Genomic DNA, 16,137 nt, shown 5'->3' on the forward strand with positions numbered 1-16,137 from the left:
ATCATCTAATAACTACTCCATAATGCATTTCCCTAGGCCTAAAGATGGTGACGTGCCATGTAGTCGACGTTCACATGACACCACTAAGGGAATCACAACATACATATCATCAAAATATCGAACACATATCAAGTTCACATGATTACTTGCAACAAGATTTCTTCCGCGACCTCAAGAACAAAAGTAACTACTCACAAATGATAATTATGCTCAAGATCAGAGAGATATTAAATAGCATAATGGATCTGAACATATAATCGTCCACCAAATAAACCATATAGTAATCAACTACAACATGTAAGTAACACTACTAGTCACCCACAGGTACCAATCTGAGGTTCCGGTACAAAGATTAAACACAAGAGATGAACTAGGATTTGAGAGGAGATGGTGTTGTTGAAGATGTTGATGGATATTGGCCTTCCAAAGATGAGAGGGTTGTTGGTGATGACGATGACTTCGATTTCCTCCCTCTGAGAGGGAAGTTCCCCCAGCGGAATTGCTCCGCCGGAGGGCAAAAGTGCTCCTGTCCAAGTTCTGCCTCGAGACGACGACGCTCCGTCCTGAAAGTGGGCTGGACTGAGCACAACCCACCAGGGCGCGTCCCAGTGTCTTGTGCTCACCATGTGTCCCCCTCCGGTAGTTATTTGCTCCAGTATTTTTTTATATATTTCAAAACAATTCTTCATATTTTTTTTAGCTCATTTGGAGATGTGCATAACAGGTAACTCTGACATAGCTTTTTTAAGTCTAGAATTCCAGTTGCCGGCATCCCCCCTCTTTGTGCAAACCTTGCATATTATGAGAAAAAAGACATTAGAATTACTCCATAAAGCATTATTATGTATAAAAACACTGTAATAACAATAGAAAAACATGATGCAAAATGGACATATCAGGAAACGCTGACGCTAAACTGAGGACCTTTTCCTACGACAAAAATTATGCGGTTTCGGATTGCAACGTCGTAGTGGACGAGACCCCACGAAGATCCTGAACTATCATAAAGGAGATCAAAATCTTAGGAGGATCCTTGGGAATATCATAAAGGATATTCAAGCGTGAACGTTGCATTTTGAATCTGTTGCTTATGTTCATGAGTTGAAAAGTTGTATTTTCGAAACCCACACAACCTACCTAAGCATTGTTATTCATTAAGTTTAGGCCGATATGTTCAACTTATCACTCTCTATGAAGCTACCTTGATATCGATAAAATGTTAATTAATCAATAAAGGTTAGCAGGGTTGTCTATTCTACATAGCTATTACACTTCATAAATCTACTATTTTGTAAACTGATTATTGTTTGTGTATGCATTTTTGGCAAATGTGTTTCTTGACAGTCTTCCTTGTTGATCTGAAGAAAGAAGAGTTGTGCATCACAAAACTTCTTCGAAGGTTTTAAAACCGTAAAGATAATTAAAAGAAAATATGGTGGCACATGAGTTAGCTGTGAGTTTAGTTTTGTTTACTGTTCCGATTTCGACCTGCGTAGCGTAAGCTGTAACGTATGATTGTAAATATTTTAATCTGATCGATACATGAGGTGGTGTTTTCAAATTGAAAAAGAAGATGAAGAAAACGCTAGAAGCCTGTAGCAGAACCCGAATCGGAATACGCAACCCTGCTGGCAATTCCGGTTGCTCCACCGCGCCACGCAGGCCCCACCTCTTCCCTCTTGCCTTCTGCCCCCGATAACCCAGCGCGACGAAGTGACAACCGAACGACGCAACCGGGCGGCGAAAAAGATAGCGAAAACCCAGCGGAAGGAGGCGAGAAAAAAAAAGAAGCGGCAAAAAGCGAGCCCCCCGATCCCCACCCTCTGCCCCCCAACCACCGCCGGCGATCGCCGCCGCCGCGGATGCGATGCGCCCCCCCTCCTGCGGCCGGGGCGGCACCGTGGGCCGGGCAGGGTGAGAGATCCCCGCGCGTCGGCACTGCCTCGTGCGCCTCCGAGCTCGCCCCCCACGCTCACCACGCCGACCGCCGCGGCTTCGCGGCCATGTGGTTGTTCTGGCGCACCAGGAACCGCTTCTCCATCGAAGAGCTCCGGTGCGTGCCCACCTTTATTGCACCCGGTCTCGCTAGGTATTCGGAGGCCGCCCGCCCGCCCCCCTGCAGATCTGTGCCGCGGTGGTGGCCGGAGTCTAGTTCACGATTCGAGCCGGTTGTGCAAAGTCTCGTCTCTATTCCGTTCGAATCCGATCGCGTTTGTAGAAACCGGAGGGCACTGTGGAGCCAATTGCTTCTCACTTCCGGGCTAATAGATATTCGTGATCAGTTGGTGTTTTACAAGGTTCTCTAGGCACTTTCAGCTTGGTTTAGTGCTATATCACAGCAAGAGTGATGCTTATAATGGAAAAGCTAGTGTACGTACCTGTGTTTGTTTGATTGATGGAGACTCAGGCAGTGGTTAACTTATTAACCAGATGATGCCCTGACTGTAGAATGGAGGCTTCATGTCCTTCTATTCCTTGATAACTATAGTATAGTGCGCACCAGCTTTAGGATCAGTTTGTCTTTGCTGAATTGTGCTGCACTCAACTTTTCTATAATCTGCTAGGAAAAAAAAATAGCCACTAAAGTAGAGAAAAGTTGGTTAGCCAAACGGTGAAATGGGCAAAAGCTGGCTGTGCAAAATCCAATTATTCATAATCCAGCAAAAGGTCAAACACAGCCTTAAAAGGTTGTGTTCTTCAATTTTATTCCTTTACAGTATCAGTGCCTTCATCCAAGTAATCTGCTTGCATTTGCCATTCACCAAGGAATAGGGGAAAAACAAGGAGACTGTGAGTTTGTGTTCTCTTTTCGCACATAACTTTTAGGACCAGAGGAATTCGTGACAATACAATATCTTTTCAGTACTATGTGATCTGCAACGGAGGAAACAGATGGATTATTGCATATTAATGATTAGACACATAATGAGTGCATATTTGATTAGCAATACTAGTCGCTACCCTTGTGTAGAAAGTTCAGTCTGTACCAATTTTTTCTTTTTAATAGCTACACTAGTCTATTAATACCACATAAAGCCCAGTTTTTGCTGTTTACTAACACAAGACCTTTATTCTAGTGGGAAGAAAGTAAAATCTTATCATAGATGCTTCATACATGTCTTCTTCTTCAAGTATGTCGTTGCAGATTGTATCTATAATTGTACATATACCTTTAAATTTAATATTTCTCGTTTATATTTGATACATTTACTGAAAACCAACACTCAGATTTGCATCCTATTTTCCACTAAGTCAAAAGTACTTGCATCTTGATCATGCATTCATGCTTAATGTAAGTGCTTCATTTTTAGGTATTTAACAGATCAGCTACAAAAGATTCATGTTGTTTATGAAGCTAATAAGGTAGGTTGAGCTGTTCATCCTTGTTATTTCCAGGAGTCTTAAGAAATTTCAGTTGATCAAGTTAGCTCTGATGTTTTTCATGTAGGAATTTGTGGTTGAAGCATTGCGATCAATTGCGGAACTTATGATATATGGCGACCAGCACGATCCATTATTTTTTGAGTGAGTGTTAGCCTGTTAGGCAGAGAGCATGTAGTTTCCAATAGTGCAGCTATGCAGTAGAAAGTGGCAGGCCGGTGTTGTAGAAACCTAATCATTTATTTATATGGTATATCTTTCAGATTTTTCATGGAGAAGCAGATCATGGGTGAATTCGCTCGTATTTTGAGGATTTCTAAGCTGTCCAGAGTGTCACTACAGTTGCTGCAGACAATGAGTATCATGATTCAAAATTTAAGGAACGAGCATTCAATTTGTAAGTTAATCGGTATTGTTATATATATTACAGGTAAAATGCTGCATGGTTGAATGATCTAATCTGCAAGTGTTCATGTTTTGTACAGATTACATTTTCAGCAACGAGCACATTAACTTCTTGATAACTTACTCGTTTGATTTCCAAATTGATGAGATGCTATCGTACTACATATCCTTTTTGCGGTTTGTACCCTGTCTTAAATTATTACTTATTATTTTTTGTGGTTCCTGGTTATTATTATGTGTCGGCTTACTTTATTCTTGTCTCATGAAGGGCAATAAGTGGGAAGTTGAATAAGAATACAATTTCCTTGCTCGTGACGACAAAAAATGTACACATCTAATTCCTTTTACTGCACACATACATATTAGGCAGTGTTGTTTTTCTTTGGCTTATTTTTTGAATCATTAAACTAGATTTGTATTCTACTCTGATGTATTGATTTGTGTGTTATGTAGAATATGGCAATTTGTAGCTATGAATTGTAAATAGGCCTTCTCAGAAAGAGAAGTCCACATTTCAACCCTGAATTTGTCACTAGGTTTATGATTCAACCTCCAACTTCAAAACCGGTCATCCCACACCTCAAACTTACCACCCAGTTCAGGAAACAACCCTCTGCCCGGTTTTTACTCACCGGAGCGGTTTTGACTGCTGAGTTAGCACTTCCAATCAGCTCCTTACACGCGGGACCCACCTAGAAAAAAAGAAAAAAAATCCCCCTCTCTCCTCTGTGGCAGGGTCAAACAACAAGGCATGCACACCTTGGTGGCGGAACAGAGCAGCTCCAGCGAGTTCTTCCTGACAACAGCTACACCCCTTCCGTACCCGAGCACATGGGTGTGCTAAGGGAAGCTTCGCGCACCGCCTGGAGTACAACGATGGGTAAGAGGACCGTTTATTCGGGGCTGTTTGGATTGCTGCCCGCAGGCGCCCGTCCAAAATATTGGTAGTTGACCAGGCTGACGAGTTCGTTTGGATGAGAGCCGATTTTTTGGCTCGCCCTGCCCACCGTAGCTCTTGCAGTCTATATTTGCGCCAACTTTTTGGCGAGACGCCGGCGGCCAAATCGCTCGCCAATTATTTGGCGTGCCCTCCTTTGGCAAGGCTGACTCCGACAGAAACCAAACAGGCCCTTCCTTCCCGGTGGACTGCCGGTGGCGATGAAAGAGGGATTCAGTCACAGCTTCATCCTACATAAAATTGATGACCACATCCGTGTTGCCATGACCAGAGGAGGACAGGGCTAGAAAGAATTGAAGAATGTGGCAAGGGAAGGCTTGACATGACCGTAGGGTTGGCGATAGCTGATTCAGTCGGCCGCGTGGATGGCGACTCCTGTGGCTCGATTCGTTCGGGTGAGAGAAGTTGATTGTGTTGGCATAGTCACCCGCAAGGAGCGACACACGGAAAGGATGACGCAAACGCCCTGTGGAGTTTGGACCCAGAGGCATATCGCAGTGGGGAGGAAGGATCGGAAGGGTCAGGTCATCATTGGTGACCACCGACCAGGGTCACTGTTCCAGGTCAAAGCGCTCAGGTGGATGGACACCACGTCCAGGTTCACCGACACACCCTTGGCCAGCTCAAACCCGTCGATGCTGAAGTCCTGCGCAGCGAGTACAGCGGAAGCTAGCTTCGATAGCGGCTGCAGGAGGTAATAACTCCGCCCATAGGAGGCAATAACTCCGCCCATGACTAGTAACCGATGCTGGACCTGCTCATGCATCAGACGCTGGCGAAAACTCGTCGTGCCCCTTGCTGTTCAAGCAGGTCACGTGCCTTTGGTGGCGTGGTGTTCGCCAAGCGCTGCACCACTCGGTCGTCGATGTGCGCGGCTCCACACACTTCTTTGAGATGTGGGCGAGCAGCTCCTGTTGGGCCGGAGCGTCGACACGTCCACGTTCCATGATGTGGTGGCAGAGTGTGTCGTGCCCCTACGCTGCCTGCCGCGGCCGAGACGCAACTCTGCTTCACTTTACGGAAGAAGCATCACGGTTGCCACACGGTGGCCGGAGTCAGGTGCGGCTAGAGCGGCCGGCACAGCAGGGGCAGCGTGGGGGCGAGTGAGATTTTTCTACTTTTGTTGTTTATTAGTCCTCCAATCCCTAGGCTTAGTTGGCAGTGCTGAGTTGGCAGTGTCCCGTCAGCATTGACTGCGGTCAAAACTGGTTGACCAACCCAAAACCAAGACCAGGGCTGAGTTCCGAACCTTGAGGTTAGTTGGGGGTGTATTCTGTCTCGTTTCACTGTTCAGGGTTGTAAATTAAATCGTGGGGTTAGTTCAGGGTTGAAATGTGGACTTTGGTCCTCAGATCAAATGCTGGCCCCATCAAACTGGATTGTGATTCTTTTTTCAAGAAAAAGCATCAAACTTTGACGTCTCAATGCATTGATAGAATTGGAGAAACAGCCAGCTTATTCAAGCCCAGGGATGGGGAAAGCCAGCACACGCTCTAATGACTAATCTAGACGCCAACGGTAGGTAGAAGCCTTAACCTGACGTGCATGCTACCTGCCCAAGATTGCTCTTAAGCGTGTAAGGTGGAAGTACATCTATCACAGCCAAATGTAGTAAGCTGTCATTTGGGATCATGAACAAGGGAGACCCTTTGCAGTGGGTGGTCAGTAAGGATTGTGGAGGATCACTGGCACAAAAAGTCGTCAAAGATCATGGATGACCACCACTTCAAAATGTCCAACTGGCAGGAGGTTGAACTTTGACCAGAGCCAGGAGAGGACTCATGTTCCAACCAGAAGTTATTGCACAATTTCCAAAGCATGGTTTGTCATACCCCATTAGTGTCATAGTGTGGAGGCCCTTGTGGCCAATGTGCATTGTATGGCGAGACTAGTTCCACATGTAGAGTTTGATAGGTTTGGTTGTGCTCCGAATTGGTTGTGCTCCGAACACAGCACCCCCAGGTTAAACCTTTTACACAAAGCAATAATGAAAGTGCAAGTGGGGTCCTATGCATATATGAGACCACTCCAATGTATTAAGTGAATCTGGGACAGGGTGTATTACAGGGGTGATACCAGAGCATCAACCGCCCCTTGCCGTGTGGGCTTATGATGGATACACGGTACAGGATGCTGAGGACTGAGGGTTTGTTTTGGTCGTCTGCCGGCGTGGGCATCGGCCCTTAGGGGTGAGTGGAATAACCAACCCATTAGTGTGGCGGCCCAAGATGGGATTAGTCCCATGTGGATATGTTAGATTGCTTTGGTTTCTCATACCTGCTTCCAAACGTACCACTTCCGGATTAACACTTCACGAAATGAGGACAAGGAAGTGCAAGTGGGGTGTTATGCATACGTGGTCCCACCCTAATCTGCGGGATGTGAATTAAGCATATTGGGGTTAGGGAGTTACATGGTCGCAGGACAAGCATGTTGATACATGGGGAAAGCCAGCCATTCGGCCGCCCAATAATCCTATTGGCCATCTGGAGAATTGAACTCCACTGGGTGCCCAAGATTTGTAGTCGACTGCATAGAGCCGTGCTGGATCACTTCGTTTAACATACTGCGATATCTGGATTTTTCTGGGTCTGGCCCACCGCTAGACCAGAGTCGCCTGTGAGCTGGACATGGTGAACTGGCCCCAAGAGTTTGCTACTGCACCCATGATGCCTTGCATGTCTGATACACACGATTGCACATCAAGCGCCTTGAATGTTTGATACACAAGATCGCACATCAAGGGCCTTAGCCTGTGTGGGACGCTTCATCTTCCTTTTGGCACGATATTGAAGATCCAAGTTGACATGGCATCGAGGCCAGGAATCTTATTATGCATACACATTTCATTTATTGCAATGCTGTAAGCATTTCCAAGTTATATGCTATTTCTGGAGATACCAAATTATTTGGATTGCTGTTTATTACTATTATTATTTTTGTGAAGTTTGTATTAGCTGAGCCTGTCAGGTTCAATATGTGAATCTCAAATTCCTTCTTCACTAATCTTCTCTATATTATTATTATGCAGGATGAGGTCATCTCCTTTCCTCTCTATGTTGAGGCCTTAAAGTTTGCTTTTCATGAGGATAGCATGATCCGTGTTGCTATACGTACCTTGACACTTAATGTCTATCATGGTAAGTTGCTAAGGCCTTGGTGACATTATAGGTCAGCTATTCATGCACTAACTTGTATTTTTGATGTTGCTTATAACATAATTCTTCTTGCTTTCAGTTGGAGATGAATCTGTTAACAGATTTGTTTCGCGTGTGCCACTGTCAGATTATTTCTCTGACATGGTCAAACATTTTCAGAAGCAATGCATCGACTTGGATAAGTTGGTCGTGCGTTCTGCACGGTAAGCTTGTGAATATAAACAGGCCACAGAAGTGTCAACTTTTGAAAAGCAATTCTCATGCTTTCTGTCTGTATTCTGATCTGTAGGAATGCAGAACCTGTGCTAATGGCCTCCATTGAAGATGCAATTGTGCAAATTGAAGATGCCCTGTATTATTTCAGTGATGTTATGTCTTCTGGCATCCCTGATCTAGGAAATTTTATCACTGAAAATATCCTGCAACTTTTGGTATTCCGGATTGTACTCCCATCATTGCAAAGGCAGCGCACTGTACGTACAGCGAGAAACACCTTTTGCATTACATTATATATTTTCGATACCTAGGCTTGTTTTTTGTAATTTCTTATGTTCCCTTTTTTTCTTCCCTAGGATTTATGGATAAGTGTGAGTACTTCCATGTATTTGCTTTGCTGCATACTTCACATTTTTAAGGACAAAGATATGGCAAGCACTGTTGCTGCTGCTCTTTTCCATCAGCCTGATTGCCCTGATAGGAAACAAGGAACACCCAATGGTTGTACCTCTGAGCATGATCATGGCATATCTGAGAACCAGGTCAGCAACACCTCTGCGGAAGATCAATCGAATGCAGACAAGCCAACGTCTTCGTCTTCTGCACATTTGCAGTGTTTGCCTGATCATCCATCAGCAAGTGATTTCTGCCAAGGCAACACACTGAGGTATGCTGCTGCTGTGTATGAGAATTATTACACAAACTCCTTGATTTCAGTGCTTATTAGGATGGATGTAATATTTGCTATTTTCCCTTAGATATAGTCATCATATAATATCTCTGAAGCTGTCATTGCTTGTTTATGCCATCGGGGTCAGCGAAAGAAAATTGGTTTCTCTAATGTTTGTTCTTTTTTAGGGAGTCTCTTTTGAGGCGTAAAAGACATTCTAAGAGAACTGTTAGCATAATAATAATTTTCACAAGTACCTACCTAACCACCCTTTGATAGTACTAAGAGTGGTAATTGATAGTGTTAATGTGTCACTTGATGTTGTTTCACGCGGTTATGCTTTGAGCCCTTCACTGTTGAATTGGTAGTTCTAATCCCTAAGTTTGTAAGTCTCCCAGGTGTCAAGTATCCCTAAAAATACTGCCTGGTCAAGTTGGGTAAGAATCCTAAGACTGGGGTTAGCACACTCCTCTTCTAGCACGCCTTAGCAGCATGGCTCTAAGGCTTAGTTGAAACTATTGATTCTTCATTGATTGATAGAATGATTACACTGTAGCTCCTTTTAGTAGGATGACAGACTTGATCCAGAAGCTGAAACTTAACTCAAACATGACAGAATCACAGCTCTGTCTTGCTAGTTTGATTGGACTCCCAATAAGTGATGTTTTCGACATGACATGGTCTCCACTCTCCAGAATGCATCTCTTGTAATCAATTTACTGTTCTGCGCTATATGTGTTTGTAGAAATAAAACCTAATAAAATTAGTACAACATTATGGAAGTATCACGCAGACAAATCTACTCCTATGTTCTTAGTATGACCAATGTGTGTGTGTGTGTGTGTGATATTCACAAATATGTTGTTCGCAAAGTTATAGTTTGACTACATGCATTCGGTGATGTCGCCTTTTTTTGTATTGGAAGTAGTAGTATTATCGTAGATGTTGACAATCCATAGCTTTGCCGTACCTTTTGGTTGTGGATATTAGCGTAGAGATGCACATTTTGTTGTTATACTTCTAAAGCTGCTTACTTGTTTAATGTTGAAGTAATCCTTAAGAAATTGCACATTTGAGATCATTGTATATGAGTGTATTCCCTTATTTTCAGGGAACACTTGCTATCATATATCACAGGTGGGGATGGTTCCCAAGCTTTGGGTTCTTTGTGCTTATTTGCTACATTATTGCAGACAAAAGGTGTCTAACATATTCTCATCTGATTATTGTTATCACTGTGGCTTTCCCAGAGATATAACCATTCATACATGTTGGCTTTTCAGAACTTGATGAATCAATGTTAGATGCACTTGGAATTTTGCCTCAAAGAAAGCAGCATAAGAAGCTTCTATTAGTGAGTATTATTTATTTCCATTTGCTGTCTGTTTTGGGAAATGTAATTAGGTTGATTCCTCTGATGTGGTTTTGCATCCCGATTGCATCAATATTTTCTGCAACATTAGGACACTGCTGCTGTGTGCACACCCAGAATTCCTAAATTATTGTTTCTAGATGTCCATGTATAGCAGTAATCATATGTATAAACTTAATAAGGCATCTGTGGATGACTGAAGACTGCTTTATGCTTATTTACTTGGATTTCGGAAATTCGAGATGACATGTATTTAGGATAAACAAATTGATGCTAGAATGGCATGTATTTGAACAGAGGAGTACAAAATACTACAACTCTTGGCTCGAGAATTCAAATGTGTTACCAGCCAGAGTTACCCTCATTAAGTTGGCTTGGCACACGAGAAACGATCCATTATGCACTTATTCTTGCATTTAGATGATGGGCACTAGATGGAGAGAGCAGCAACAGTTGTTACCAAACAACTAATAAGGCACTGAATGACTTAACGCGTGAAACAAAATAAGTCTAGAATAGCACTGCAGATTAGGTAAGCTAAAATTCTTTGCATCGATTCAAAACTTAGTACTCTAGTTAACCTGTAGTGGTGGAGCCGGCAAAGCGTTGTTGTCTGTTATGCTGTATGTGCTGTATAATAGAGGCAGTGCTGTAGCAGCCACCGACCAGATGTAGTAGTGGTAGTTTCTTTCATGGTCCACTTGGTGCATATTCTGGCCATAGTCAATTTGGATATTTTACTCAAAGACTTGGCTTAAGTCATCTGTTACCTCACAGCCTCCCCTTATTTAAATTTTGTCCTGTTAAGTGTGCTGTTATTGGACAGATCACATGTTGAATCGTATTTCATAACTTCGTTACTGTGCTGCATTTTAATCCAATTTTCTGACACTTGCACTCACTACCTGTAGCAAGCTTTGGTTGGTGAAGATACAGCTGAAAGGCAGCTATTTTCATCAAGTAGTGGTGTTGCAGATGATAGCATCTGCAGTGATTTTGATATTTATATAAGGAAGCTTCAGGTATACACTTTCTAGACTTACTGCAGTCTGTTACTTAGCCAGCATTTTTCTGATTGACTTTCTGGTGCGCAATCAGGTTACCACACTTTCCTGTAATAACATGTAACCTTTGGCTTGTTAAACGACCAAAAATATGTTGTCTCTCATGTATGGTTGAGTGGCCAATGGAATTAACTTAACGTTTGCAATTGGAATTTTACGCACGGTGTTATGAGAAACAAATTAGAGAAATTTGTCTTATGGGCACGGGTGAACCTTAGTAGCCAAGAAAGTCAAGGCATATCAAATTATCGATAGGAGGATACGAATATTTTTGGGATTCTATGTGCCTTCTAGTTCCAGTATGGGGCCTTGCATGTAACATGAGGGACGAGACCCTCAGTACGCATGGTGGTTAGCCTTGTCATCCCTTCGCTCAATGCCCTAATTCTGATACCATCTCGTCCCACCTCATTTTTGTATCTGATCCTGCACTACCAATGCTGGGCATTTTCTAATGGAAAGGTGCATATTACTCACCGTTTTCATCTTGTCAAGATAACCCCTCAAACCTTTTTTGTCTCATACTGTCTCCAAGTATCAACACCAGGTTACTTCTCCCTTGACTCTTTTTTCCTCACGTGGTCTCCACGTCACCTTGGTCTTAGCACGTTGTCAGTGCCTCATTGTCATGTGATGGCTCATCGCCGTCTTCTTCATCTCTTCCTCTCCTCTTTGTGCTATGGCAGTGGCCAGCTGCTAAACAGGTTGCTTGTATCCTCCCTCCTCTCACCCATCCTTCCTCAGTTTCACTCACATTGGTGTGGCTTCCAGTAGAGAAGTGGTCAACCTTCTCGGACTACACTACCATGCTCAGCATCTTTGAGGCGCTATCCCTCTGCTGCTGGCCTGCTGCTCAAGAGAACTGAGTGGTCGAGCAAGCGCACAACCGGACGGTGGTTGAAGAGAGGAGGGATACGGAAACACAGATCTATTATGCTTGGGGCAACCATCGCCCCTCATCTTACCTCCCCAGGCCCTGACCATCTGCATATATGCTAAATGTGCACACGCACCATCTCAAGCTGCCTATTTGCGCAAGATACAGGAAAGCAAGAGTCAGGTGTGGATGGACATGTACTTGAGGTTGTCGGGAGCAAGGCGAGATGGTGGTGCTCATCTTCACCTGCTACTCTGCTCGAGCTCCTACATGTGCTCGATTTTAAGAACAGAAGAAGTTCAAGATATCCCACTGTGTCACCACCCGCCCATTGCAGCCGCCACTCAAGAAACAATCAAATTTGGGGCATGCAAGAAGAGGAAGATATTGCAAGAGCAGGGACGTGGTCAGGGGGAAGGGAAAGGGGGAGGCTGGCGACCTGGGCACCCTGGACCAGGGGAGCCACAATTGAGTGAGCTGCTGGGGGAGGAGCAGATGCAGCTTGGAGCTGAGAGAGATGGAATGATCAAGGAGGATTTGGGGAAAACCACTATTGAACAGGAAAATTCAAGATACCCCCTGTGTTACCACCCGCCCATTGCAGCCGCCACTCAAGAAACAGTCAAATTTCGGGCACACAAGAGGAAGAGATTGCAAGAGGGCGTGCAGATGCAGTTAGGGGGGAAGGGAAAGGGGAGGCTGGCGACCTGGGCACCCTGGACAAGGGGAACCGCAGTCATGCATTCGTGCGAGCAGAAAGGCTACCGTTTTTCTTATAGTTAAAGGCTCCCTTACATCCACTGATCTACCTGCCGAAGAAATGTGTGGACTTTGTGTCGTACAATAGAATCAGCAAGATTGTTGTGACAATCTGTCCTTAGATGCAGTATCCAGGAACATTATTAATATGTTTTTATCAATGTAGTTACTCAGAGTGATAACCCGTAGTTCCTGTCATATTCCGTGTATTCTTTTAATTGCTCAGCTATTCTATTCATGTCTATGGCGACTATTTTACGAACTAAACATTTTTTGGTCCTCTTTCCACAGAGTAATTATGGGTTACAGTGTCATCATCCACGGCAATTGACTTCTAAAGTTCACAGATATCAGGTTTATTTGTTGAGCCTTGTGTTCATATTCAGTTCTTTAGCTGTGAAGCATACTTTTAATTATAGATCTTTATTTTTGTGCTGGTTTTGCTTGTGCCCCACCTGATAATTGAAAAGAAAACCAGTCCAACCTGGTCCATTTAACCCCCTCAGTGTCCTCTAGTACATTTTTTCGCCTGGGAATTCCAAAACCGGTTGCTGTTTCAGAGGTGGTGGCTTTATGTCCACAACACGGAGTAGACACGACGCACATCGGTGTGGAGTAAACAAGCTCCCTGATGTAAATTAGACTTGCTACTTGATTCAACTGGTTTTGTATCAGTGCATGACTTGTCTGGGAACTGTTGGTGCACATTTTACTGCTTTAGACTCACAATCTGATAACATGTGTTCTTATGATTGTTGCATCTCTCAATCTACCATGCTAGTCTCCTTGACATGATTAATGATTTATTATGACTGGTTGCTCACATTCAGTTCTATATTTTGTAGTTGAAGGTTGATGTTATGCTTTTTCATGTGGATGCTTACTCTGTTATGTTCATGTGTGCATTGATTGTTTTGTAGGTGCTCGATGCATTAGTCACCCTTTTCAGCAGGGCTAATATATCAGCAGATGTTCGTGTAGTTGGTGGCTGGCTTTTTAGGCAACTGCTGCCCCATGGAGAGGACGAGTTTACTGCTTTTCATCTAAAATTACTAAAGGTACACACATACCGCCTCATTATTCCTATGACACTACACCATGATTGGCATATACTCCCTCCGTTCCAAAATAGATGACCCAACTTTGTACAAAGTTAGTACAAAATTGGGTCATCTATTTTGGAACGGAGGGGGTAGTAGTTTACATACCTTAAGGGTGTTAAAGTGAGGGATTGATACAGTACTGCTATAAGTTTGGTTCTGACAACATAATGTTTTGTACGAGATATTGAGACCAAGTATCAAGTTTGTTTTAACAAAAAAGGTGAGGGGAAAGAGTGAGTCCAGTTCTTTTTGTTAGCTGTCAAGTGGTACTGTGAGAACATGTTTCTTGGAATCACTTAAATTCCCCAACTGAGTATAATTCTGCATGGTTTTAACAGTTCTCACTCCATTTCCGGAACTTAGCAGTTATGCTTGTTTCTGGTCCTGGCTCTGGAGCAGAACATTCTCGCTTGCAAGAAAAGTGGGTACTTTGAGAGAGTTAGATCATCCCTACGCCTTCCCATACAAATCTGTATAACTCCCTAAAGATTCTTTTTTTAGGGAGTCGACACTGTCTATCCCTCCCTTAAATGTTTAAAAATATTAGGAATTACGTTTAGGGAGGAGCAGATTCTGCCTATATTTGACCAGAATTTGCTCCCTTCTCCCTACCCCATCAAAAAGTGGCAGGAGGAAGTTTCCTTGCCAACGTCACCTCCCACCACTGCCAAAGTCGACGCCGGCTACCTCTCTGGCCACGCCGCCCCCGCCACACATTCCTTGAACCGAGCCAGAACTCATGTCCGTCCTCGCTGTGCCAGAAGAGCTCCCCGCTGCGGCGCCCGACCACCGCCACCTCCCGTGCCACGGCACACCCCTCCCCTAAGGCTTTGAGCCACCTTCCGTCACCTCCCACCACTGCCAAAGTCGACGCCGGCTACCTCTCTGGCCACGCCGCCCCCGCCACACATTCCTTGAACCGAGCCAGAACTCATGGCCGTCCTCGCTGTGCCAGAAGAGCTCCCCGCCGCGGCGCCCGACCACCGCCACCTCCCGTGCCACGGCACACCCCTCCCCTAAGGTTTTGAGCCACCTTCCGTGCCGGCCATCGCCGCCACTCGAGCCGAGCCGTGGCCTCGAGCTTCGGTAAGGCTGGGAATCAGGCTGTGGGACCCCTCTGCCTCCCCATGCCTCCTATCAGGCCAGCATGACCTCTGGCTGCTGAGCCCGCTTGCTCTCCGGGCACGTAGCTTCCCAAAGAGCAGCTCTGCCCGGCGGCGACGGTTAGGGATGGCAGTTTTGCCCATGGGTATGGGTACATGCGGGTACCCTACCCGAAAATAGTGGGCATGGGTAAGAGTTTGAGAGATTTTGTACCCACGGGTAATGGGTATCCATACCCGCAAAATATATGGGTAGGGCATGGGTATGAAAATACACCCATGGGTAACCCAATGGATACCCACAGATAGTAAATAAATGAAAATAACTCCTATGACATGTGGGGTCAACATCCAGCTCCTATGGCCCAACCCTAAATCCCGTACTCCCTAAACTGGCTATAGCTCATAGGCCCATAGGCACATGCTCGGCACTCCTACGTCCTACACGTCTCCTCAAAATGATAAAATCTCGACTTATCCTCACCAGACTCCTATTAATCTCTCGATCGCCGACTCCCACCATCGGCTCCCATTGCACCGGGTTTCCACCAGCTATTGCTCATACTCGCTTGATTCCTCCAAGAGGCTTCCCATCGAAGGAGGCCGCATCAGCGCTATGCTGCTTGCCCGTCATCACTTGAATTTCAGACTTATCTACCTTCTAAAAAAATTAAATGCTATACATTGTACCCATTGGATACCCATTGGGTATAGGATACCCGATGGGTATGGGCATGCGTATAAATATATACCCATGGGTATTGAAGTGGGTGGGTATAGAAGGTTTCTATGGGTATGGGTTTGGGTAGAAGAAGGTCGTACCCACCCATACCCTACCCATTGCCATCCCTAGCGACGGTCTCTGTCAATGGTTCCGCGCGCGTCGTCGGCTATATGCGTTGAAGCGCGGGGTGGTTGGCCTGGACAGGATCAGGATCATATGCGTGCGTGGCAAAGGGGAAACCGCTTTGGCAGCAACAAGCGCGTGAGGTTTACATGTAACCATCTTCGATGATCCCCCCACCCCCCTCCCTGGTCTTTGACGGAGACGGTCTCTGTCAATGGTTCCGC

General features: G+C 44.8%; 1 protein-coding gene across 1 annotated transcript in view; it reads left to right on the plus strand.

Moving 5' to 3' along the window:
* Nucleotides 1-1,737: 1,737 nt before the first annotated feature.
* The window catches only part of LOC119363972 (protein TRANSPARENT TESTA 9-like), an 18,090-nt gene continuing 3,690 nt past the window's right edge, over nucleotides 1,738-16,137 (plus strand). Inside the window, exons 1-15 of the mRNA XM_037629361.1 lie at nucleotides 1,738-2,053; nucleotides 3,312-3,363; nucleotides 3,449-3,525; nucleotides 3,645-3,778; nucleotides 3,867-3,963; nucleotides 4,055-4,112; nucleotides 7,776-7,884; nucleotides 7,982-8,105; nucleotides 8,192-8,375; nucleotides 8,475-8,785; nucleotides 9,900-9,988; nucleotides 10,072-10,142; nucleotides 11,072-11,182; nucleotides 13,152-13,214; nucleotides 13,781-13,918. Of these exons, the coding sequence (XP_037485258.1) occupies nucleotides 1,863-2,053; nucleotides 3,312-3,363; nucleotides 3,449-3,525; nucleotides 3,645-3,778; nucleotides 3,867-3,963; nucleotides 4,055-4,112; nucleotides 7,776-7,884; nucleotides 7,982-8,105; nucleotides 8,192-8,375; nucleotides 8,475-8,785; nucleotides 9,900-9,988; nucleotides 10,072-10,142; nucleotides 11,072-11,182; nucleotides 13,152-13,214; nucleotides 13,781-13,918 (1,809 nt within the window). The 5' untranslated portion in view covers nucleotides 1,738-1,862. The remainder of the gene's footprint in view (nucleotides 2,054-3,311; nucleotides 3,364-3,448; nucleotides 3,526-3,644; nucleotides 3,779-3,866; nucleotides 3,964-4,054; nucleotides 4,113-7,775; nucleotides 7,885-7,981; nucleotides 8,106-8,191; nucleotides 8,376-8,474; nucleotides 8,786-9,899; nucleotides 9,989-10,071; nucleotides 10,143-11,071; nucleotides 11,183-13,151; nucleotides 13,215-13,780; nucleotides 13,919-16,137) is intronic.

The sequence above is a fragment of the Triticum dicoccoides genome, chromosome 2B (genome assembly GCF_002162155.2).
Source record: "Triticum dicoccoides isolate Atlit2015 ecotype Zavitan chromosome 2B, WEW_v2.0, whole genome shotgun sequence".
In the NCBI taxonomy this organism is placed as follows: Eukaryota; Viridiplantae; Streptophyta; class Magnoliopsida; order Poales; family Poaceae; genus Triticum; species Triticum dicoccoides.